This window comes from Drosophila arizonae, chromosome X (assembly GCF_054131065.1).
Source record: "Drosophila arizonae isolate 15081-1271.41 chromosome X, UAZ_ARI_1.0, whole genome shotgun sequence".
NCBI classification, from domain to species: domain Eukaryota; kingdom Metazoa; phylum Arthropoda; class Insecta; order Diptera; family Drosophilidae; genus Drosophila; species Drosophila arizonae.
This window is the reverse complement of record NC_142927.1, coordinates 29,352,953-29,377,936: the sequence shown is the minus strand read 5'-3', so window position 1 is coordinate 29,377,936 and position 24,984 is coordinate 29,352,953. Positions and strand designations below refer to the sequence as shown.

The following is a 24,984-nucleotide window of genomic DNA, read 5'->3' as shown; positions in this document are numbered from 1 at the left end:
ATTTGCATAGAAATCAAGTAAAAATGTTGTACTCGGGTGCCACCGACTGGCTGATACGCGTTCGCTGTCCCAAAAGAAATGTGAATGGAATCAAAGATGAAATTCCAATAAGCTATTAGTTTATCTCTAGAGGAAATCATTCCTGATTCCTAAAATTTCGAATAAAAATAGCTGAAAGACTTCATTATAATTAGTTGAATGCTTTTCATTTTACCTCATCACATTCGAGTCATAAATAACATTTTATGCACTTTTAATACAATATATAATATATTATTTTATATATTTTTGTCTTTATTTACGCATATATATACATACGTATATATGTATATTTATCGACACTCAATTTGTCTGTACAACTAACTCTTGCAATGCCAACTCGAGTGGTTCTCCTTCATCTTGTCGCACAACCTTCTGAATGGCCTTCAACTGCGATAAAATCAAAGGCAAAACCACAAAAAGCAAACCGATGGATTTTTCTTCAAATTTATAATTCTGTTAAATAATAAAAAAAAATAGTTGCATTCAATGAATACGCACGATTTATCTAGTTGGGAGTGTTCGACTAGCAAATACCCTGGAGATTCTAATTGGCCTAAGACAGACACGCACACACGCACACAAGAATACGTTCACTGCCTCACTATGGTAAACACATAAATGATTGATACTACGGTTCTGAATGCTTGAATGACTCAACTATTTAACCAAATATCCTAAAAAGGTATATTTATTGTCAAGGAAAAGCAAGATAAAAGAGTTGAGATATCGAAGGAATTGCAATTTAAATTCTGAAAGTCAGACATCTCTGATTCATATGAATCGAATTAATATGATACTGAGCAGTCTATATGCACTTTTTGGAATGGTCTAACCTCCGTCCATAACACTTGTAATGAGCCCTGGGTGCGATAAATGATGCGATAGACCTCACTGTATTGAGTCTACGATCTACTTGTTCCCTTTGGCCCCTCCATTTAAAGATCTTTTAGAGTATTTTAAGTAAACTTTTTTATTTTATATACATGTAAAATTTTACTTAAACTGTTAAAAATCATAGAAACACATTTGCTTACGTGTAAATAAAAACGGTAAATAAGTTTAGAACAGTTTGCATTTAAAAATAGTTTTCTTCTTCTTGTTCTTCGTGTATCCGCATAAACATATCCTGATTGACTTGTTCAAGAATACATTCTCAATTCTGAATGAATTTGCGCTTCGAAAATTTCGTTTAATTACTTGATAATTAAGGCAAAGAGGTAAAGCGAAAAAAAAAAATAATAAAAAAATATATATGTATATTGTGTGTGAAGGAAATTGGTATTTTCTACATAAAATTATATGTTTTTAAAAATAATAGTAAATAAAACACCACAGTCATGATTTTGTTTTCGTCTTTTAGTAATCAAAAAATATATATATGTATGTATATAAGGAGTGGGACATTCTTGGGGGAGTGGATGGAATCGCGAATGTTTAAACTAAGTTAGGATAGCAAAATATTTACAAAAGTGAAGCGAGAGCAAAAGTTTGGAAGAAACAGAGCAAGATCGTTTTTTTTCGTTTTCATTCATATCGTATTTATGTGTGTGTGTGTGTGTGTGATTTTCTTCTTCTTCTTCGATTTTCGTGTAAAAAAAAAAAATAAATAAAAAGTTTTCCTTTTTCACTTTTTGTATTGTAAATTTCGATAAACATTTTTCTCTACTCAGAGCGTTGAATTGGAAATATATTTATATATGTATATATATAGGTGTGTGTATGTATTAATATAAGAAATAGAAATTTCGCTAAAAGTTTGTAAATTGTTTTCCATTGTCAAATAAAAGAACACAACAACATTAATGTGATGGACGAGTGGACGAGTATCAAGTGTGCGTTCTCCGCGCGTGTTGCATTTGTGTGTGTGTGTGTGTGTGTGTGTGTGTGTGTATTTGTGTGTGTAGAAATGTGGGCGTGGTGCAGCTGGCTGCGTTGACTCTGTACAATTGGGTTGACTTGACTAAGGCAGGGCCGTGAGGAGTTGGCCAAGGATCAACAAGCTGGCTTATATCAGGGCCGTTATCAATTTGGCCTTGAAGTTGACGAACTTCTCGCTCGTGGCGGCGACGCGCTAAGGAATGAGATAAGCAAATGTTAGAGGCAATAGATCGAGCAAGCAAGGCCTTCGCCTCTTACCAGTATCAAGTCTTGCACCAGGTTGGCCAGTCCTCGATTGGCCAGGACAACGAGACGCGTCACGGGGCCGGGAATGCCCTCGGTGTAGCCGTCAGCGGTGCGCGTGCTGTCGCTGCCAGCATCCGTGTCGTCCGTGCTGCTGCCGCTGCTGCTGCTGGCGCCGCCGCTGACCGAGTTGGCGGCCTCGTCGCCCTGCTGGGTCTGCACGCTGCCTGAGAAGAGCTGAAGGAAAGGTGGGCGTCATTCGGCTGCCCAAGACTCAGGCTTCGAGCTCTGCGCTATATACTTACGCGCACCACGTCCAGGAGGAAGTTGCCGGAGCCTCCGGCGCCGCCGCCCAGGCTGTTGCCGCTGGGCGAGGCGCCCGCACCGCCGCCGCTGGAGCCACCGGCCAGGCCGGCACCACCGAAGCTCAGGAACCTTTTGAATATATTACTTATGTTTGTTCGATTGCATTTGCAGGACAAGTTGAAGGAAACGTGGGCGGAAGTGTGCAATTAGTCGAGTATATTGGGTATAATTTTCAAATCTTATCGGTTAATGTTATTGCCAATGAATCCAAAATGGTTCTTATACGAAAGTCATAGACATATATCCATATCTATTTACATGCCTATTTATGGCAAATATTGATTGATAAGCTACGGCTCTGAATGCTTGATCGTGATTGAAATATATCTATACCATAGATATATAAATAGTTGATTGCTGCACTAAGGATCTGAATGATTGATCTTGATGTAATTGAAATGTAGGTCTCGATCTGGTGTTAATATAAAAGGCTTGTGAATGCATGAAAGCAAAAGAATCTACTCAAGGCGTTGATTTTCGGATGAAAGCTTGTCTTTCCCTAGATATATAGACTAGGTCAAATTACTAGGATATGCAATAAAAGAAATTTGTACAACAGATAACAGATTTTTAGATATTTAGATATTTGGATGGATTGATAGAACGGATATAGATATTTAGTTACAGTTAAGTTAGGGCATTCAATATATTCAGCATTCATGTATAACTCCTTCTCTACTCTCCCAGACTTTTCTAACTCATGTTGGATTCGATTGGCAATCTATGACAATGTCTAGGCCAATGGTGACTTGTGGCTGTTGTGGTGGGTGGTGGGGTGGGTGGTTGTGGGGCCAGCCCAGTGGGCGGGGTCTGCCGCTTACCTCTTGTTGCGATCATCCAGGTCGGCCGTGTCTTCCACGGAGTCCAAGGAGAGCTCGTCTATGGCCGGAGACTTTGACTCGGACAGCTGGAGATCGTTGGTGTTGAGAGCCTTGACATCGGTGGCTCCAATGCTGCTGCTGCTGCTGCTGCCGCTGCTGGCGCCGCTGTTGCCGCTGACCGAGGACAGCTCGTTGTTGAAGCTCAGCTGGATGGGCTCGTTGGACTTGAGGGGAATGGGCGCCTGGGCGATGGGCGAGCCCGAGGATTGGGCGGCGGCAGCGGCCGCTGCCTCAGCCTCCTTCACCTGTCGTGCCACGCGAATGGTCTCCTCGAGTTGTTTGTTGATCGCCGACAGATCGATTTTCATATCGGTTGCGCCGTTCTGCGATCGCAACAGGATTCGCCCGCAGGATTGCAACGGAATTTCATTTGTATGGGCATTTGTTGCATTGCAAGGAATTTCGAATTTGGAGTTGATTATGTGCATTTCATATGTGTGTGTGTGTGTGTGTGTGTGTGTGTGTGGTACATTTGGATTTGGCATGTGTGTGGAAGTGGTTATGTGTGTGTGTGAGTGCGGTTTGCGGTGTATTGATTGGTTTGCATAACACGGGATTTGGCGCAATACGTGTGTGTGTGTGCGTGTGTGTGGGTGTGTGAAGTAGCAGAGTTTTCAGTGTTGTAAAAGGTGGCACAGGGACATCGGGCAACGGTCGGTCAATGTGTATGAGTGTATGAGTGTATGAGTGTATGTGTGTGCGGGTGTGTTAGTTTTTCGGTTATATAAGGTTAGGCAGGAGTGGAGTGTTATTTAAGGGTTTGTTGCACACATTTCGTTTTGGCATTATGAGTTTTGGGTTTAGCCAGTTTATAGATTTTTTGTTTTTTAATTATTATTGTTTTGCAATTATTTGCATCCGATTTGCCAGTCGAATTCGAAGTTCGAAATTCGATTTGATTAATTGTTGATGAGAGCGAATGCACGTGCACAAATGCAATTGGTGTATTTATGTATACATTTTACAATATTTCGATTGAGAACGTTATTGTTTCGATTGTTTCAATTGCAGTTGGTGATTTCATTGCGAAAGAGTTGTTCGATTTTGTTTGTTTGTGTTTGGTTTGTTTGATAACATTTTGCAGTTTTGTTGTTTGGTTCGATTCAGATTATTATTATTATTTGTATATTTGGTTATTTGCACAAATCGAATCGGTTTAATGGAACATGAAAATAAAGAAAAAAAGATTCAAAATAAACAAAAAAGAAAACAAAGGCAGATAGACAAATGAGCAATCAATAAAGCCACAGAGAGCAGGGGCGGAAGGGCGCCCCTGCTGCAGCAGAATACCCAAAAATTTCTAAGCTTAGGCCATGGATATCCGAGCGACAGAGTGTGAGAGAGCGAGATAGAAAGAGAGGAAGAGATAGATAGATGGAGAGAGATACAGATAGTGCTTCAGACTGAGAAAGTGATTTATATAAAAGTTTCGACCAAGTCTCGATCTCGGATCTGATAATATGTAGTTTTAATCAATTCGATTTGATCAGTTTCTCAATCTCAACTTTATCGAATACCATATCTGCATAGTACTCAAAATGAGATTCAAAAACTCTCCATGTATTGGAGGACTCAGTTCGAAGCGAATACTGCAACGATTGTTGGGCTCAAATGATATGTGACTTGATCGACCATTGATATACAGCTATAGATACATATATGTGTATATAGAATGGTAAGCAAATAATTACTTTGAAAGTTCAAGCTTTAATGATATCGATAAGGCGAACTAATGACATCTGAGGTGGATCGCTCTGCCGAGATGCGATTGCATCGAGGAATGTTCGTGAAGATCGTGAATGCAGCCGTGAATATTGTAAGCCCGATCATGAATGTTTCAAGTGCAGTTATGAATGTTGGTTCGATAGTTCGATAGTTGTTTCAATTCACGCTTAAAATATAAACACTAAAATGCCAAAGGAGTACAGGTATTTTTGTATATTTTAAAAACATAGATACATCGATGTATATGTGCATACATGCACATACATGAGACATACGTACAAGGGCTTTAACAACTAAAACAAGTTAAATGTTAATGTAAAAAAAATCACCTATTAAATTTAAATAAACAAAAAAATTTGAATGCTCAAAACTTGTTGAGGTAAAAGAGGGAGAATAAGTATGAAATAACAGAGAGAGAGAGAGAGAGAGAGAGAGAGAAAGAAAGAGAGAGAGAGATAGAGTAACAGAGATAAGGGGAGAGAAATAGATATGGACTAACAGAGAGGGAGTGAGAGATCTGAGAGAAACAGACAGAGAGAGATAGAGTGAGGGAAAGAACGAAATATATAGAGTTACATGTATGTATATAAAAATGGATAGAAGTCAATATAAAGAGATAGAAGGGGAGTTGGATATAGAGAGACACTAATTGAAATGCTTAGAGAAGATACGTCTCAAAGACATGAGATATATGTAGACTTAAGAAAAGATATATTCAAAGCGAGGACAAGACATATATACAATATATACATGTATAACTTTATAGTAGAATAGCTAGAACTACATTTCCTTTAATCAGGAGACAACAGAATAGAAGAATAAGGAAATATTTAAAAACTGGGAGTTACTCTAAGTCGGAGTCTCAAAGAAACAGATAAATAGAAAGAGACGGAAAGAGAAAGATTGGAAAAGAGAGAAAGAGGGAAAGATAGATAGATAGAGAGAGAGAGAGAGAGAGAGAGAGAGAGAGTCGTAACTGTCGAGATTTTGAAATATATTTAGTTAATAGAGTACAAAGACAATATTTAGAAGTGCATAAGGAATGCCCGCATCAATGAAAATATTTCACAAATTGTTCATTAAAAAAAAAATATATATGGAATTCTATATTGCCGGAATTGCATTTTCTTGTTGCTGTATTTAGTCTAGTGCCTATTGTGGCTGTGGTGGTGTTGGTGTTGGTGTTCGTGTTCGTGTTGGTGGTGGTTGTTGCAGTTGTTGTTGCTGTGGTTAGTTTTGCCAATTTTCGCTGCTGTTTTGAAAACACGGAACAAAATTTGATAATCATTAAAAGTAATACCAATTCATATGGAAATTTGGGAATGCATCGCTTAGTTGTTGTAGCAAATTACACGCACATTTCATTATCGTCGCCTGGAGCTCTCGGTGGTGCTGTCGGAGTCGGTGGTGCTAGTGGTGGAGCTGCTGCTGCTGCTGCTGCTGCTGCTCTTCTCGTCGGCATCAATCTCGTTCTCATCCTCTGGCTCAAAGGTGGGCAGCTCGATGGTGACCCGCGTGCCACTGGCGCTGCTGCTTGTGCTGCTGGAGCCTGAGGAGCTGTCGCTCTTGCTGCTGTCGTCGTCATCGTCCGTGAAGTCCGCATCGAAGTCCTGCCGGGCGGCGTTCGCGCTGTTGCCCTGAATGGCCGTGCGCAGCACGGTGGGGCCCAGAGCGCGCAGCAGCTTGGAGATGATGCGGTTCGCTTGCTCATCGATTTGCTACAACAACCAGGTTTCAATTCGGGGCCGGATTCGGATTCGAATTGGGATTCAGATTCGGATGTCGATGCGGATTGAAATTTGGATTTTGGATTCGCACGCGGTTTGCGGTGAGCGTTGAACGGAGTACGGGGTGCGAGGTGCGTGGTGCGTGTTGCGGGTGCGGGGTGCGGGGTGTGCGCAATGTTGTTGTGGGTTGTTGTGTGTTGTTGTTGTTGTTGGTGGTGGTGGTCGGGAATTGCGGTGCGTGTGTGCAATTGGTGGGTACATTTTAGAGAACGGTTAGTTTATTTGACTCGACTGTTGGGTTTTTCAACTAAGAGTTAAGGGGCTGCGAATTAACATAGTATGGACGGGGCGTACACATGGACAGAAACACATACACAGCTACAGAGAGATACACAGAGAAAGCACTTAAGAGACTGTGGCTAAGGGTGCTGCGGGCGAAGGACGAGGGGCGGTTGCGGTGGCATGGGCGTGACTACTGCAACTGTTTGCTCATGGGCAAATGATGTGGCTTAAAGATTTGATTTGGCTTACAGCTAGGGTTAATATCGTTGATTAGTTAGTGGACAACTAAATTGCTTTCACCAGAAACAATAAAAATACAATTAACAGAAAATGGATGTTGTTGTTGTTGTTGTTGTATCTTTTTAGTTTTGACCAGACTACTTTAACTGCTGCTGCTGAATTCCAATTGTGAATGGGACAGCAAAATGTTAAATAATTGTTGTTGATGATGATTGTTGTTGTTGGTTGTTGTTGTTCTCGGTTGTTGCCTGTTGCTTGTTGCTCTTTATGTTGTTGTTGTTGCTGTTGTTGTGTGTGTTTGTGTCTCAATTGTTGTTACTCATAGATGGGCAATAGTTTCGTAATGTTGTTCTTGTTGTTGTTGTCAATTGTAGGCGCCACTGTTGTTGTTGATGTTGTTGTTGATGTTGTTGGAGATGTTGTTAAATTATCTCTGGTTGTAATAAAATAATTGGTAGAGTTTAATAAACGATTTATATCGGCTATAATTGTAAGCAATTGTGGTTCGTCGATGATATTATTATTATTATTGTTGTTGTTGTTGTTGTTGTTGCTATTGTTGTTGTTGTTGCTGTTGTTGTTGCTGTCATTATTTGTGGGATACTGGGTGGAGGTAATGATGTCGAAGGTAGGTGCTAATTGGGAATTAACAGTGCCCGTTGTTGCATCTGTTGCCGGCACTTCAGCTGCAACTGTTGCTGCTGTCGTTGCAGCTGTTGCTGTTGCAGTTGCTGCAGTTGTTGCTTTGATTATTGGCTCAATGCCCAGAACGCGTGACAGCAGCTCGACGGGCATCTCACTGGCTATTGTTAAGGTCTTGTTGGCTGGGTTGGGGCTGGGGCTGGGGCTAGGACTGGGACTATTGGTGGTGGTAGTGCTAGAGGTACTGGTAGTGGTGGAGGTAGTGGTGCTAGTAGTACTACTTGTTGATATTGATGGTAATGATGCTGTTGATGCTGTTACAGTGTCTTGCCTCTTACGCGCACTCACTTTGTTCGCTGCTGTCGGCGCTACCGTGGGCAAATCAATTTTGATCCGCGAGGCGGTGTCGTCGGAGGAAGGCGGTGTGGACGCAGTCGATGTTGATGTTGATGTCGATGCAGCATCATCAGTATCATCGTCATCATCGCCAAAGCCGTCGTCATCGAAATCGGCGTCGAAGCTGCTGGAGGGCGTGGTAGGGCGACCCGCACCGCGATTCCCGGCCAGAATGCTATTCAGCAGTCCCGGCCCGGCCACGCGTATTACTTGAGCTATAATTCGATTGACAATCGAGTCGATTTCCTAGGAATGAGAGACAGAGAGGTATGCAAAAAACTGTCACAGGCTTCACAGCCATGCTGTATCGCCGTGAATTGAGATGATGATGGCTTGTTCTTGTTCTTGTTGTTGTTGTTGTTGTTCATTTGTTGTTGCTGTTCATTTGTTGCTGTTTATGTTTTACTTTTGTACTTTAGCCTCTGTGGGCGTCCATGAATTGCTGTTGAGATGATACAATTTTGCTTCGATTTTGTTTTGCTTCTTTTTTTTTTCTTTTTTCCAATTTATTATTGTTTTATTTTTGGTTTTTATTTCTTTATTATTATTATTATTTTTTTTTTTTTTGTGACTGCTGCGGTTTTTTCTGTTTTGTGGCTGATTGTCTGAGGCGCTTTAGAAATTTGTGCACTGCAACTCGATGATTGGCCAATTGTCTGATGTATGTGTAGTTGGATTCAATGTGTCTAATTTACTGTTTGGCTTTGGGCTTTGGATATCGGTGTTTCGGCTATGTTTTGGTTTCGTGTAGAGGTTAGAGTTGGTCAAGCTTTTATAGGTGGCATGCAGAGGCGTTGACAGAGGCATGGGTAGAGGCGGAGGTAGAGGCACAGGCACAGGCATAGGCATAGGCATAGGCATAGGCATAGGCATAGGCATAGGCAGAGGTATAATCAGAGGTAAAGGTCTAGTTTGGGGTAGTGGATTCGTGCACTAACTACTGACAAGTGGAGTGGCGTAGGTCTAGTTGGAATTACGGATACGAGTATAGTACATAGAGGGCATGCAGCTTGATTGGGTAAATGAGATAATCAACTAGTTGATCAATTGGGAGCCAATAAACGCTAGAGCTACGCAATCTACGGGCTGCCTGCCGGACTGTCCTGCGGCTGGCTGTCAAAGTCCTTATCGGGCTCAAAGTTGGTTAGCTCGTCGGGTAGACTCTCGTAATCCTTATCGAGCGGCCGCCCCACATCGTTCGCATCGTTATCGGCAGCGTCATCGTTATCGTCGTCGTCATCGGCATTGGGCTTGCGGGCCGCCGGGCTCGTTAGCCCCGGATTGAGAATTGTGCCCAAGACGACGGGTCCGACGCGTTGCAAGACATTATTGACTACACGATTGATTTGCGTATTGATTTCCTAGGGAATGTTCGGGCAATACAACGATTAGCAATGACAGAGCCGAACACCGCTCCGCATAGCTGAACAGCGCTCGTTTCGGCTGTGATCTACGTGGCTGCAGATGCGAGTATCGAGGTCGATATAGGCCTAACCTGATTGATATGCCTAGCAGAGGGGGCTTTCGGGGGGCTTCTCTGGGTGTTACGCTGGCTATTCTCTATGGTCATACGCACCTTTGTTATGTCCGGAAACAGCTCGCGCAGCAGTCCAATTGTTCTCTTGTTGCGATCGGCTATCAACTGATCTTGATCTTTGGCGCCAAGTGTCAAGACATCGATTTCCTGCAAGGCAAAGCAAAAGCGAAAAACAACAACAACGAATTAACACAAAGACAATTTAATGTAATGCTCGTTACATAAGCCAGCAAGTGGCACTAAAATACAATACAAATACAAATCACGGCCCCACAGCTGAACAGAAAATGAGCCAGCAAAACGCAAAGATTGCTGCCCACCAGCAACAACAACAGCAGCAACAGCAACAGCAACACCAGCAGCAACAACAACAGCAACACCAGCAGCAACATAGACAACAATTGACGAACTTTCACTTTGTACAATGAGGCAATGAGTCGGTGGTCTCGTCGCGTCTTTTGGCTGCTTTGTGGCTGCCATTTGGAATCACGTTTCAAGTCCACACACACACACACACACACACACACACGCGCACACTTCAAAATCAAATCTCAAAAACTGCAATAATTTTTAACAAAAAAAAAAAAAAAGAAAAACAAAACGGTTTGCAAATCTATTTAGTGCTTTGCCATTTGTATAAATTTTATGTCTGCTGTCGATATTTATTATTTGTAGTGCGCTCTCATTGCAGCTCAGCTCTGATTGACGTTCATTCAAATGACCCACATTTGGCAGCGCTGCCAACTTTTAAAGGCTTGCCTATACCCTGTAACTATTGTGCAAAGTGTAGTTCAGACATTTGAGTTAAGCTTGCTTTTTAAGGAGCTGAGCTTAAAAGATTTATTTGTATCTGCTTTCTGCTTATAAATATCATTTGGCTGTTTCAATAAGATTTCCTGCTCTACAGGCCAGAAGTATTCAATGCTAGTACTTGAAGAGGGGCTGACATTCAGTCTGAGTAATATCTATTATAGATATATACGAATGTATGTAAGTATATGCTTACACGCATTATTTACTGAGAAAATATATATTTAGCATTGTCTAAATCTAGAATAGCTAGCGGAGTCCAAAGAGATATTTGAATAATACTAATAGTTATATTAAGAAAATACTATCAATAGCAAATAATAACTATTTGTTCTATTGCTGTTCTTATTGGTATTTCGTTCTCTTATCTAAAGCGTAGGATTAATAAGTTTAATTATTTTGACACTCTATAGAATGTTCCCATTAAATAGGAACAACATTCTAAATTTGATATTAGGCAGTAATCTATTTTCACTAAATAAATTATCTCTAACATTAATAAAATATGAGAGAATAGTCAAACTTTTGTCTGGCCGATTAAAAAACTATTAGAGCCAGAGCTTAGGCTCTATAATAATCGCTGATGTACGATAAAAATGAGATCAATATGCTAGCATATAACGAGATTGTGCTATATATAGATACTTGTAGAGTTTTACCTTTGACTAGACATATTTATGCCTTCTGCACTTTGTATACTTTAAATTTTCATAGACATTATATGCCTAATGTTTTTTATATGCTCCATGTACTTTATATGCTTTTATATACTTTACATATTGTTTTTACATTTATATTCTTTCAATACTTTATTGACCTTATATACTTTATACACTTTACATACTTTATAAAGTGTATATGCCACTCATAATTTATATCCCTTTGATCTACATGTACTTTCTATAGTTAATGTACTTTATATTGCTGAATACTTTTATATTTCACAAGTAGAGCTGACGCCCGGCGAGGCTCAGCCTGCTTTATAAATTTGATAATTACATCTTTTCGTTCTTCAACTATTTTCAATGGGCTCGCAGTGTTCCAAAGAGATCCGAAAAGTGTTTAGTTTTTGGTAAGCTTTCAGTAAGCCGCCAAGTTGTGTTTCCTCTTTTGTTCACCTGATGAACTCGGCCTTAATCTGCACTCAGTCAGCGCTCTTGAGTGTCCCAGTTAGGGCGCCCGCTCGATAGTCTGTAGTCATTTTAGCCGCCGGACAGCAAAAACTTGTTCATAACTTGCACAGTTTCCACTTAAAGGCAGACACAGGCACGGGATAGGGAGAGGGAGAGGCAGAGGGGGAGAGAGAGGGAGAGGGAGACAGAAGGAGAGCGGATTCCCGGGTAAATGACTGGTACAAAAAGTTGTAAACATTAATGACAATTGCGACGCAGCTAAGTCCAAGAAAATATTGCACAAAAATATTTTAAGTGCATTCAATTTGCACGGCAGCCGTACGAGATGACTTGGACAATCAACAGCACGAGTCATTGGACATGCAATAGCTGCAACGATAATTGCATTTGCCTATTATAACAATTGTTTTTGCATTTGCTACCCAGCAGCAGCAGCAGCAGCAGCAGCAGCAATCTTATATGCAGGTGCCCCAGCCCCAGACGCTTTACCAATTCAACTTGAATTTCGTTCTTCTTTGTTGTCATTTATATTCGCTAACCAAGTACCCGAAGAGCATTTCAGTGGAGTACAATGCTCTGCTAATATGCCCATTTGTTTCTGTTGGCTCAAACATATTCGAATTGGTATATGTACAGCAATATATAAGCGTCAGGCAACAAAAAACAAGGCCCGAAATTGCGAAAAGCTAAATATATCTTTCACAGAGCCACAGGGTGGCCATATCTCTCATCTTTTTTTGTATCCCAACCAATTCAGTTTTCGACAATTTTGTGCAGTTTAGCTATATGTGTAGTTATAGGAACATATAACAGAATCTATCATCCAAATTTTTGTATATAGAGCCTTGATTTTGATTTCCTTACAGTAGACTATTAATATTAGTGCTTGAGTTCATCTTTCAATTATATAGGAGCTCTAACTAAGGTAACTCTATTGTATGCATAGGTAGACAGCATTTGTGTGCTATGCAGGTGCTAGTCGTGATCTAATTTTTAGAAACTTCTTCTAGCTATCTCAAAGGCAATGAATCCAAACTGAATTAAACTAACTCAGATCTAGAGCATTCTGTTATCAAGAATCAGTTTATACTGCAAATGTTCTGAATCTGAATCTGATCAAAATCATCAGAGAAAGAGACGAATTAAAACAGGCATCAGTAAAGAGAGAGAGAGGGCGAGGGACTGAAAAAGTTAAGATTGTGTTTGATTTAAAAAGGGATTCCCTAGGCACTTCCAGTAAGAGAAGGAAAAACTTTTCGTATTACGAAAAAGCGAAACAAATTCGAACTATCATGAGCGAAAGAGACTTTACTAATAAAAGGTATAAATGAAGAGAGAGAAGATAAATGTAAAAGAAAAAGTTTTCATGTTAGACAAAATTAAGTTCAAGCATCTGAAAGACTGTCGTGAGATTGATACATGTCATATCACATCATATAATCCGATTTGAGTTGACTTGATTTCAACAATATTATATACTAAAATATGAATTATTTGTGTGATTCAGCTAAAAGTAACCAAGTACAGCGAACATAACGGAAAGCTAATATACCCGCTCTGCCCACTGAGGCGGGCACGGGGTTGACTTCTTGACTGCGGGGTATCAGTGAATATGTATTTGTGTTGGTACTCAGTGAGCACTGCACAGAGCTGAAGTAGTTTTAAATACAGTTAAATCACTTTAATGTGAGTCCATTGTCTGGCAACGACTATCAATAGTATTCCCAGGCGGAGCTGGCTGCTTAGCGAGACGTTAATCTGCGAGTTACCTGATTCGTTGTTGTTATTGTTATTGTCATTGTTGTTATTGTTGTCATTGTTGTTGTTGTTGTTGTTGTCATTGTTGTTATTGTTATTGTTGTGTGTTTAATTGTCTCAAAAGTCAGCGCGGAAGTTGCCTTTATACACGGACGGAAGCTAATGCCAGCGGCAGCGACCGCAGCTATAAAGAAAAGAAAAACTAACTTTTCTCAGTTTGGGCAGCAGCAAACTGTTTTGCTATTGTCATCTCTGAGCTGCCGGCCGCTCTCTATTGTGCGCCGTCACCTGGTGAACCGGCCCTTCAGCTGCCCCTGCTGCCCCTGCTGCTGCTGCTGCTGCTGCTGCTGCTGCTGCCCCTAATGATCTATCATATTTAAGCAGTTTGTCAACTTAGTGCGACAATTGTTAAGTTTTAACGAGGAAAGGAACAACTCTTGGGCCAAAGTTGTTTGATTTTTATTGCTAGTCTTAATGAATTTCAAATTGGCCAAACTGACTCGAATACATTCAAAGCAAAGTAGCATGAGACATGTACATACATCTATATCTGTATGTGTGTATATTCCAGGCGACGTCATCAAAGCAAACGCTGTGCATTTTAAATAGCAGCCGCAGTCATTGCTGCTGTGTACCTACACTGGATACCAATTAGTGCTGAGGACGGAAGAGGCTTGTCAATAAGGTAATCAGACAAAAGTGTTATTTTTAACGCACAGTGGTTATATGTATGTGTTATATGTATGCATATGTCAAATAAACGATATAGTCTACGAATCTTTCGTAAAGACATTTGTGTTTAGCCCAAAACTAAATTTTGAGATTTGATTAAAAGTTTAGCTTGTTCAAATTAATACCATTACCTATATTATTATTAATTATCTTAAATATCATATATCATTTGTTTATATGGTATTAAGATATATTAAATGTTATATGTGGTCCATAGCATTAATAATAATTGTAAATAAATAATTTTAAAAATTTTAATTCAAAATATTTATGTGAGCTAAAAAATGTGTACTAAAATATAATTACAAAGGAATATTACAAATAATATTAATATAAATATTTTTCGGTTATAATTATTATATTATATTATACATCATTTTTTACTATAAATATATATTTCAATAGCAAAATGTGTCTTTAAAAACTATTTTTAACTTTTTAAATTCCTCATTTAATTGTTTTTATCACCAATTTTAATTTTAGTGTTTTTCTTTAATTTTTATATTCCTGCTCATTATCATTGACATTGTTATTTTAAACAATTAGGGTTATTGTATTATATATTTTTGTGTTAAAACTAATATTTTTGCTCTTCTTGTGAATTCACTACAATTTTTTTGTATGGTTATTAAAAATTATAGCCTTTCGTCCGACTGTTTGAACGAGTAGATATATTTCAAGGGCCTTTCAGACTAGAGACTGTAAATGAAAAATATATACAGATATCGGTATGCGTACATTTGGGTATAATCGCATCAGACAAAGTGCTAAAATTGCAAGCCCACGTAAATTAGCTGGGAAACCGCAAAAAGCGATATATTCGGAAAGTTTCGAAGCAAGGGCCCGCATATTTTGTTTGCGGTTACGCCATTCTCGCCCACGCAATTTGCAAAAATCAATAGTTCATAGCGAAACAGTTGGAAGTTAGTTGCGGCTTACGGCTGAAGGTAACCGATTCCCATTGAAGAAGACTCCGGCTAAGCGGTTTAACTAGTTCAATGGGTGAACTTTTCGTAGTCCGGAAAGTGTGCGGACCTCGAGCCGAAGCTCGGATCTACCGAATCACTCGAGCATCTCTGCCACATGGCTGAAAATGAGGGCCAGGGCTACGGGTGCAGGTAAAACCATTGTGATGTCTCGACTTGGATGACAATTTGATTATTTCAGCTTTGGCACCTCGATATTATCGCATTTTATTGGAGTGAACAAATAAATGAATTTGACAAAACATACTTCATTAGTGGACTTCAGCCACGCATTAACATAAAATTCAAGACACACATTAATCTGCGTCTGTTCGGATAAGTTGTTTGACCTTAACCAACTTAATATATGTTAATGTCTGAGAGAAACAGAAAATAATATAGAAACACACAAAAGAGAGAAAGAAACACAGAGTGACAACGAATACGGCATACTCTACGAGCCAGATGTGAGATATACTAAACAGGATGGGTCGACATATCTTCACATGAAAGTGATTTCATATCATATCTCATTCATATCTCTTAAACTGTAGCGCTAAGCAATGCGTCTCAAACTGTACCTGGATAACTCGAGTGTATACATGCAGATGGAATCTTCGAGCACTCTGCCTCAGCTGAGGTAACAAGGGCAGTTTCTGTATTCGGAGCTGTCTATTAGTGGAGAGCCTTCGTCTTTTCAAGTTCACCATAAATTGGAATGTGGCCATTAGCTTAAATACAATAAAAGCTTTTGCGACAGCTTAAATGATCAGCTCACAGCTTCAATTAGCCCTCATTATGGCCAGCTAAGCACAGCGACCTAGCCTAGAAACTAATGCGAGACCAAAAAACTGCTAAATATTTAAAGGATCGACACGCACAGCTGAAATTTATTATGCGCTTTGTAAGTGCATAAACTCGACTGCCTTATAAATAATACATAAGTGCTGATGCTTATGCTCACAGCCGCATAATGACAAGCCGAGCGGGCCTGAGCTGAGCTGATCATTGCTCAAGTCCAATTAGTAACTTGCTTCGAGTACTTTAAAATCATGCAGCAACAGTATTGAGGTATTGTTTTTGTTTTTGTTTTTTGTTTTTGTAATTTTGATTTCGGATCGTACAACAAGTGCCCCATGCTGCGTCATAATGGCACAGTTGAAATGTGAAGGACAAACGCACTATACTCTGCCTGTGGCTGAGCGATCGAGTCCAAGACCCGAAGTAAACCTGATGCGAGCCCACGACCAATGATCACTAAAACGCGCGCAGTGGACACAACTTTAGCACAGCCTCTCGCTAATAATTAGCTGGTTGGTCGAGAAGGTGTTCGCACATTACGGCTTTAACAGCAAACCTTTAATATATATAATTATACATAATTGTTGAACTCAGCAGATTTACATATTTATAAAAAATGTTTTGGACACTTTTATTTATTTATTTTTTTTTTTTTGCAATTGCAAGTTGTATTTTCAGACCACAATAAATTTCTTGAAAAGAAGATAAAATTGAGAGATTTTTTATTGGGCTTTTGAGATTTGTTCCACAAATTTGCAGCTCCATTTTGCAGCCCCACTTCTCAGTTCTTAAACTTAAGTTTTTCCAAAATGACTTCAAAACGTGTTCCTGCATTATATGTGGTAATAAAAGCAAATCGGCATAAATCACATTGCACATAAAATTTACATAGAAATCTGTTGGGCAAGTGAGCTCCCATAAGTCGAACTACTTATTCAAGGCAAACTGTTGCACGCATAAACATGATGTTGAAGAAGATTATATAAATAAAATCAATCGAAAAAGGTAAGTTTAGCCACAAGATTCGCCCACCTCTACTGTATTAAGTCCAAGTCTGATGTAAAATACTCCAGATATATATTAAAATACCTATATGCATATATATTTACTCACCCACACACACCCACACACATTCATATTTCTAGTTTTTTCTTCACTAGAGTCCGACACTATAAAAACTCCTGTTTGACTAAGTCTTCTGTTTATTGTGAAATCGGGCTGACTGCAGGGTATCTCCTAGCTGGGCACACTTGCCATTTGCCTCACACGAGGCTGGCTGTGTAAATGCACTTAACATGCAGCAGACATTTCCCAGCTTAACGAATCAGACAAAGATTTTATAGCCATGTCGGAAATTATCGATCACACAAAATATATTAATAATAGATTTGTCGTAGTGGCATTCGGAGCAGGCTGACAGCATGCGGTGTGGCCAACCGTTGACTGTGTGGCATGCACTACGTTTCAGAGTGGAGAGAGTGCATGGGCTGCTTATTAAATAGATCGCATAGCCTAGGCTGTTTGGCATATAATAATGCATATTTTATGGAGCGACATGATAAGGGCTGCTCTGAGGCTTATGCATCCTCTATGGCCAATATGAACTGCAAGCTATTTATCTATTTGCAAACGGGTATTTCGCAGTCGGTTGCAGCCGACTGGAACGCGCTGATTCGTCGTCAACGGCAACCGCAAGCGGCTGCGACTTAATGACTGACTGGCAAGCGCGTCTCGTTTGCCACTTGAAAATGCAGCTAGTAACAAATTGTCTACCATAACAATGGCAGCATCAGCAGCAACATCAAGCATAACAGCCACAATATACTGTAATCGCTGCGTGCTAGCTGCTGCTACTGTGCTGTGTGCTAGCAGCATGTTATATTGGTAACAACAAGCTGCAATTGCCGTGGCTACCGTCGCGGCGCATTCGGGGCGCAACGCGTCGTATGCGTGATGTGTGCTTGTTGCTCGGCGAGCAGCTAGCTGAAAGATTATATAAGGCAGCTGTGCCAGCTGCGTCAGCTGAGCTGCTCAACTTGCCCCCCTCTCTCTCTCTCTCTGTCTCTCTGTGCAGTGGGTATGCACGCGTGTGTGTGTGTGTGTCACTAGGGGGCAATCCCACAGAGGAAATTGTTGGATTGTCTGGGCTGACGTGTTGCTGCTGATGCTGAGGTTGCTTCAGCTAGTTCTGCTGTTGCCATTTGATAGTCAGTGCGCTTCAATTGCCCTTGTTGAAGCTATATCGTTTCATAGTTAAATAAATTAAATGAAAATGCATAGAGACACTATGCAAATACTCTAGGCGGAAAGTGCCCATAGATGCAATGTCAAAGGATTCTTCGGGACTCTGAGGAGCTACACATGGCTAGTTTGAAGCTTACACTCTGCGATCTATTATATACTGGGCTTCATCAGACTTAACCAGTTAGAAATTTGTGAATAAATCACTTTCCTCCTTCAAAGAAGACTCCCTGAGCCAGCTGAGCAAATCCAACTGCAGGGTTTCTACACATGGGTAAGCAGAGTGTTATGCTTACTTGTGATATACTGAAGGAGGCTTGACTAACTTCACTGCCTCAATTGTTAATTTTCTCGATCATTTCGTCTTACTCTCTCTCTCTCTCTCTCTCTCTCTCTCTCACTCTCTGTTGGCCTGTCTTTCTTGGCTCCTTCTCTACATTCTTTTCTTTCCGTTCGTCTTACGGTCCATCGTTTCCTCTGTCCTTCTGTCACTCATTTCATCCGTAATTCGGATCGTCCTTCTGTCAGTCTTCTTCTGATAGAAGACGGTGTCATTCCTTCCGTTCATTCACCAGTCCATCTCTGCGTCCGCAGTTTCGTATGTCTATGGAGCTAATGGCAGGCTATATGAATTTCTGGCAGCTCAAGCCAGGAGAACTTTACATCTTGGACATTCACTCAGCTCGAGACCGAAACAGTCACATCGCCAAGTCAAGCGAGGTAGCAAAAGTCATGCAAATCAACCGTAATTGGCATATTATTCCGTAAAGCTGGCCTGGGCTATGCCGATGATTGCCTCAGTTGTCTTGGCCAACAAATCAGCGCGTAATCCACAATTAAACAGTGACCTAGGTGCTAATCACAGTGCATGAATGAGACAAATTGCAGCTGGCATCGATGGATGCAAAAATTATCCACTGGCTGCTCGTTTGGACTATGTCAGATTTGCTTATATTTGTCTGGTTTTTTGTTTTTTTGTTTTTTTTTTTTGCTGCAGATTTTGAAAGCGCAATTAAACGGTCCAATATGAAAGCAAAATTAGTCTGAAATAGACTCTAAATTCATAATTGTTTGGGGGGCCATTAAATAATGCTGTGATTGTACATGGACATTTTGACAGATAGCCAGACGCAGAGCCAGCCAGTCGGAGTCGAGCGCATTTGAAGCGGGGATTACGCGAATTGGGCCAACACCCAAGCCACATGTCTGGGCCATTGCTCTAAAGCCAGTGCAAGCCGTGCAAACTGGTAGCAAGTGTGCCAACTTCCTTGCAATTGGTATCAGGCAAACTGGTTGTGCGGGTTTCGACTTCGACTTTAGTGGCACATAGACCCCAAGACCTGAATTTTCTCCGGCCTCTGTTCCAGCTGCAGCCGAAAAGTAAAAGGAAAATTTGCTGCCCAAGCTCGACTAACTTGTTGGACAACCAACTCCATTAAGTCACTCGCCAGCCCACCGCAGCGCAGATCGGCAGCAGCCAGAAGCCAGCAGCCAGCAGCATGAAAGGGCAGCAGGAGCACACGACGTATACGTAACGTGAGCGCGTGCACCGTCCCAAGCGAAAAATGCTACTTTTGGGCCGCTGAAGATCATTGCCATAACTCAGACAATCAAGCAGGAAGTGTTCAGCCAATATGCTCAATAAATGTCGTGCTCCATGTTGATGGGCAGCTCGTCTGCATTTTACTTTATCCGAATAGTTTCCTGGCGCATTTATATGAATGGCAAAAGTCAGGACTTTATGCATCTCAAGTTTATGTCTAGTCTTTGACTTTTTACATTCGTTTTCCTGCTTGTATTATACAATCAGTGTTTTAAAGCCTTTGCTACAACTCAAGCGGCAAATACTCAGTGCCATTCTCCCGCCTCTACACCCATTCACGCAGTAAAAAGAGTTTATTGGATATATTAATCTTCCATTAAATTTAATAGAGATTTGCGAATAAATTAACAAATGGCGTGGCTAATCGGTTAAGCCACAGCAACAACATTTGGTAAGATCCTCCACACATGGTCTATCAAAGAGAGAGAGAGAGAGAGTACGCCAAGGTATCCCCTCAGTCATAAGGACTTCATGACTGTGACTTTGTTACACGTTTCAGTTATTCTTCAAATATCGCCTATCTATTCGCTGCTATCCCCATTTCTCATTTTTCCGCAATGGGCGTATTATATAGATATATTGCTAAGTATTATTAAATTAAGTTGGAGTAGAGTAGAAAATGTCTGTCTGTTCCAGGCAACCCAGCCTCCATTTGTCTATTCCTATTTATATATGGATATATTTATGCTTTCGACTTACCTTTCCGTTAGCTAGGGGAATTTGCAGAACATCCAATTCCTGATTGCCAGCGGGCAAGGGAAGAGGACTTGCGCTAATCAGGCAGACGGCGCTGCAGAAGATCAGCGCCAGGAAATGCTGTGTACTCGGCTGCCACATTTTGTTGTTGATAGCAAAGTGTAAAGGAGGATCTGTAAGAGATAAGATAGGATAATAGATAAGATAAGAAAATAGATAAGAAGAGACTATCCGCAAATAAAAGCGTGGCTAAGAATATTTCAATTGAATTGATTCTCTAGCCAGCGCCAATAGGTGTATGTGTGTGTGTGTGTGTGTGTAAGCAGCAAATACAAAATATCTGCAAGTCTGGCTTAGATTCGCTTTGACTTTGGCCACTTTTCTGTTTAGGGCCGGTGCAAGGTCTAACGCCTAGTCCACTGGCTGTTGTTGTTGTTAATTAGTGTGCTAGCAATTGAGTAGCCAGGTTTGCATTCTTGTGCATGTCCGTTACACGTGCTCTGTCGTTTAAGTGGCTCGATTAGGCGTGTCGTTCGAGTGTGTGTCAAGTTTAAATATTGAACCTTTCTTGGGCAACACGTCGTATGAGTAATGCGATTTATGTGTGGAAAGTGTGCGCAACAACAATAGTAGCAGCAACAACAACAACTGCAACAGCCAACCGACAACAACAGTTAAAGCAATTTATAAATCACAACAACAACAACAGCAATAACAACAACAGAAAACGCCGCAATAAGAATTATGTAATTTTATTTAGACAGCGCAGCCGTCGGCAGAGGCAGCGACTGCGACAGCGACGCCAACGGCGTTTAGCGAGTGGTGCTCCACTATGTGTGTGTGTGTGTGTGTGTGTGTGTAAGCTTTAAGCAGAGTTTTAAGAAATTCGCTGCAAATCAACAAAATGGAAAAACTAAACCTTTGAATAGGCAATGGCGAAAGAGAAATAAAGATATTAAAACTGTACGAAATGTGGCGAAAAGCTAATGGATATATCCCCAAAACTGTAGCGTAATCTGAGCGGGGCCAGTTGCAATGCCATTTTAAACGATGCCTAATGATGATGGCCAATTGGCAACGCTAATTATAGAGATTATGCATACTAATATATGACTAAATGTTGACAATGACTTGTAAGTGGAGAAATTTCCATTATTGCGGAATTCTAATCAAGAGCGAGGGCGGCAGAGAGAGAGGGAGAGGGAGCTGACATTGAGATCAAAGTAAACATTGTACTGCCTCAGCTGCGGCTATAAAAATGTCTATACGACTGCGTGTAGCGAAGGGCTTAGACCTTAGACTGGACAGCTTTAGTCATGTGCCTAGCAGGTGCACTTCGATCAATGCCCTTTTTATAGCGACCTTCGCAGCTCTACATCCGCCTCAGCCTCAGCTGGAATGGATCCTCGCTAGCGCCGACTCATCGAGGCGGGAGCTGCGGCAGAGGTAGTGCTCGGTGGGCCTTTGATTAGCTGGCTGACGGCCAACGGTCAGCGGCTATTAAGTAGGGCGTAGCGCCAAGAGCCAAGAGCCAAATGGAAGCGAAGCAAAACAAGTGGGACAGAGACAGACGCGAAAAGAGAGTGCGTGAGTGAGAGAGGGAGCACAGCCGAAACACGCTGGGCAGCGTAGAAAGGGAGAGTGAAGGTTGTCAACACCGCGCGGGAGAGTCGGCGTGGAGTGTTAACTGCGAGAGCTGTCAGAAACCGGCAATAAACGACAACGAAGCCCGTTTGACGTCTTGGCCACAATGGTTATGTCATCTGGCAGCAAATTTTTAATGTATCTGCTTTTACTTTTTAACTAAAGCCCCAATATTCATCTCTCTCTTCCCCCTTTTTTTTTTTTTTGGCACTCTAGCAATTGACCGTCTGTGTAGTAACTATTGCTAATTTAGCAGCGAATACTATCTATATCTATATATTTGATCTGATTGCGCTGCTCAGCTGGCATTGAAATGCCACTTAATGCATATATTCATATATTCAAAACTGACCTACATATGCCGAACACTGTAAATAGTCTATTAATGAATTGAATAAATACGAGCAGAGAGCCAAAGTGAATCAAAATCGGGCATGCTCGACTGGGAGCTACCATCTGATTCATTAGCAAGTGCCGTAAACAGGGGAGGAGTATCTGTGATCTGTAGCTAGCCTACGAAACTATCAATGCCCGACGGACCTGAACATCTATTCAAAACTATAAAAATACAACTCTGTTGTGGCTTCACCTTTCTGCCGTGCTACCCCTTTGCGCTCTCCCGCCTTTCAAGGGGTATAGCCTAACAAAAAAGAAATCCGTAAAGTCTGATTAGCGGCTGGCTCGAAGGTGATTTTGCAACAGGGCGTGGCTTGAATGACACGGACCCCAAAATGACGCTGCACACTTGTGTTACACTGGCGCGATCTGCTGCTGCCTCTAATTAATGCCAAAGCCTCGACTTCCTGTCATTGTCCACGTACTCCACCTCGAAAAATTGTCTCTCTGCAATTAAAGCAGCAGCAGCAGCGGCAGCAGCAGCAGCGGCAGCGGTAGAGGCAGCAGCTGCCTCGCATTGACCAAACAATTTGTGTAATGATGCGATCGTGCCATGGCTAGAGTTTTGGGTTTTTGAAAGCCAGAGAAGCTGAGCTTGGAGACTTTTCTATTTTGTTTCAAATGAGACTCTGCTCGAGCTTACATAAGAGCTAAGACAATTCTTAGATTGAACAGCTAAATGTGAATCTTAGTGAAGTCTTTAGTCTTCAAATTTGCCTGTCTGAGTATCTTATTTCGAGTACGACTCTACAAGAGCTAAGACAATTCTAAGCCCAATACCTATTCATTGGAAAGTCTCAAGTCTTAAGTCTTTAAATCTTTCACTTTGCATACTTTGGCTTAAATGGTGTTTCAGATTTACATAATAACATGCTAAACATATGCTATAGTATATATATGCCTTTCAAGCTAAAACTAATGTTAATCACAGATTATATTGATCTCAAGGCCGCTGCTAGTTCCTCTCTATATTAAACGATTGAAATAATAGATGATGGAAGCAATAAAATTTCCAAATTGGTTACATGGGGAATCCCTCCTCTCTCTCTCCCTCTCTCGTCTTTTTCTTTTATATATGCAAATATACACAGATTTTGTTATTGGATTATCTATGCAAAATAGTTCTGCTCTCTTCTGCGTTGAAGCTCCTCTTGCCCGTCCTCTTAAATATACTCTATGCTCATCTAATAATCATAATAAACTCTTTAGAAGTCAATGTTGTTTTTGGCAATTTGTTGGCATGAATAAACTTTTGTTATCGTATCGTATATCGCATCAGGAATATCGTGTTTGTCTGTCTCTTGTCGTTCGTTTGTTCGTGCGCTCGTACTGCACAAGGTCTTCAGATACCCTTTAATCCATTTGTATGGGCACGGCATAGGCCAAGTACGAAAAAAAAAAAAAAAAAAAAAAAAAAATTGTAAAAAAAAACAGTTCAACACACGCGTAAATTTTGTTTCGGCTTTTCGATCAAAAAATATGCACAGCACAGAAAAAAAATGTAAACAAAAAAATCATAAAAAAAAAAACATAAAATAAAATAAATTTAAATATGCAAAAAGAGTAAATTTAATTAAATGAATTTCGTCATAAACTTTAAGCGTTTCTTCGGGTTTGGCTTGGTTTTTGGATTTAGTTTTGTTTTGGCTCATGTATTCAATACATATATATATATAAATACATATATATGTGTGTATGTTGGGCGAAACTTGCGGAATTTGCGCTTGTTGTAACTATTTTCGGCTTGGCGGTTGTTGTTGTTGTTATTGCAGTTGCATTAGCTGCAATATTGCTGTTGTTGTTGTTGCTTGTTTGTTTTGTTTTACCTAGCTCAAGATTACGTTACGTTTATGTGTGTGTGTACGTGTGTGCGTGTGCGTATGCTGGTGTATGTGTGTGTGTAAAGTATATCCTCACGTTTGGTGCGACGGCGACGGGTAGCAACGGCGGCGAGTACGAAAACGCTTTTCTTTCGCTTGTTGTTTAAATACAATAGTTATGCTTTTATACGATTTCAAACTTTGTTTTTTTCTTTCTTTTTCAAATATATATATTGTTTTTTTTTTTTCTTTCGTTTTTGATTATTATTTGGAACCTTTTTGCAACTGGCGCTGGCTATGCGGTCTTGGCTGGTGAGCTTGCAATTGATTACTAACGTGATTTTATCATACACTAGCGACTAAAGCTCGAACAAAGCGCTGAGCCGCCTCAAGTGACTGCGACGCCAGCAGCGAGCAGCACCGAGC

The 24,984-nt window shown here is 40.7% G+C and overlaps 1 protein-coding gene across 4 annotated transcripts; it reads right to left on the bottom strand.

The window, feature by feature from the left end:
* Positions 1 to 994: 994 nt before the first annotated feature.
* LOC108620041 (uncharacterized) lies at positions 995 to 24,907 on the bottom strand. Of its 4 annotated transcripts, none has more exons than XM_089473096.1 (7): positions 24,565 to 24,907; positions 20,702 to 20,871; positions 9,999 to 10,106; positions 3,351 to 3,733; positions 2,469 to 2,613; positions 2,179 to 2,400; positions 995 to 2,113 (listed from the first exon to the last, which is right to left on the bottom strand). In XM_089473096.1, the coding sequence occupies exons 2-7, from the start codon at positions 20,837 to 20,839 to the stop codon at positions 2,048 to 2,050; spliced, it is 1,062 nt and encodes a 353-aa protein (XP_089329222.1). In that variant the 5' UTR covers positions 20,840 to 20,871; positions 24,565 to 24,907; the 3' UTR covers positions 995 to 2,047. The 4 variants fall into 4 exon arrangements, with proteins under 4 accessions (XP_089329222.1, XP_017872394.1, XP_017872395.1 ...); XM_018016905.2 differs by having other exon boundaries at positions 24,656 to 24,902; XM_018016906.2 differs by having other exon boundaries at positions 2,469 to 2,598; positions 24,656 to 24,902.
* Positions 24,908 to 24,984: the final 77 nt, after the last annotated feature.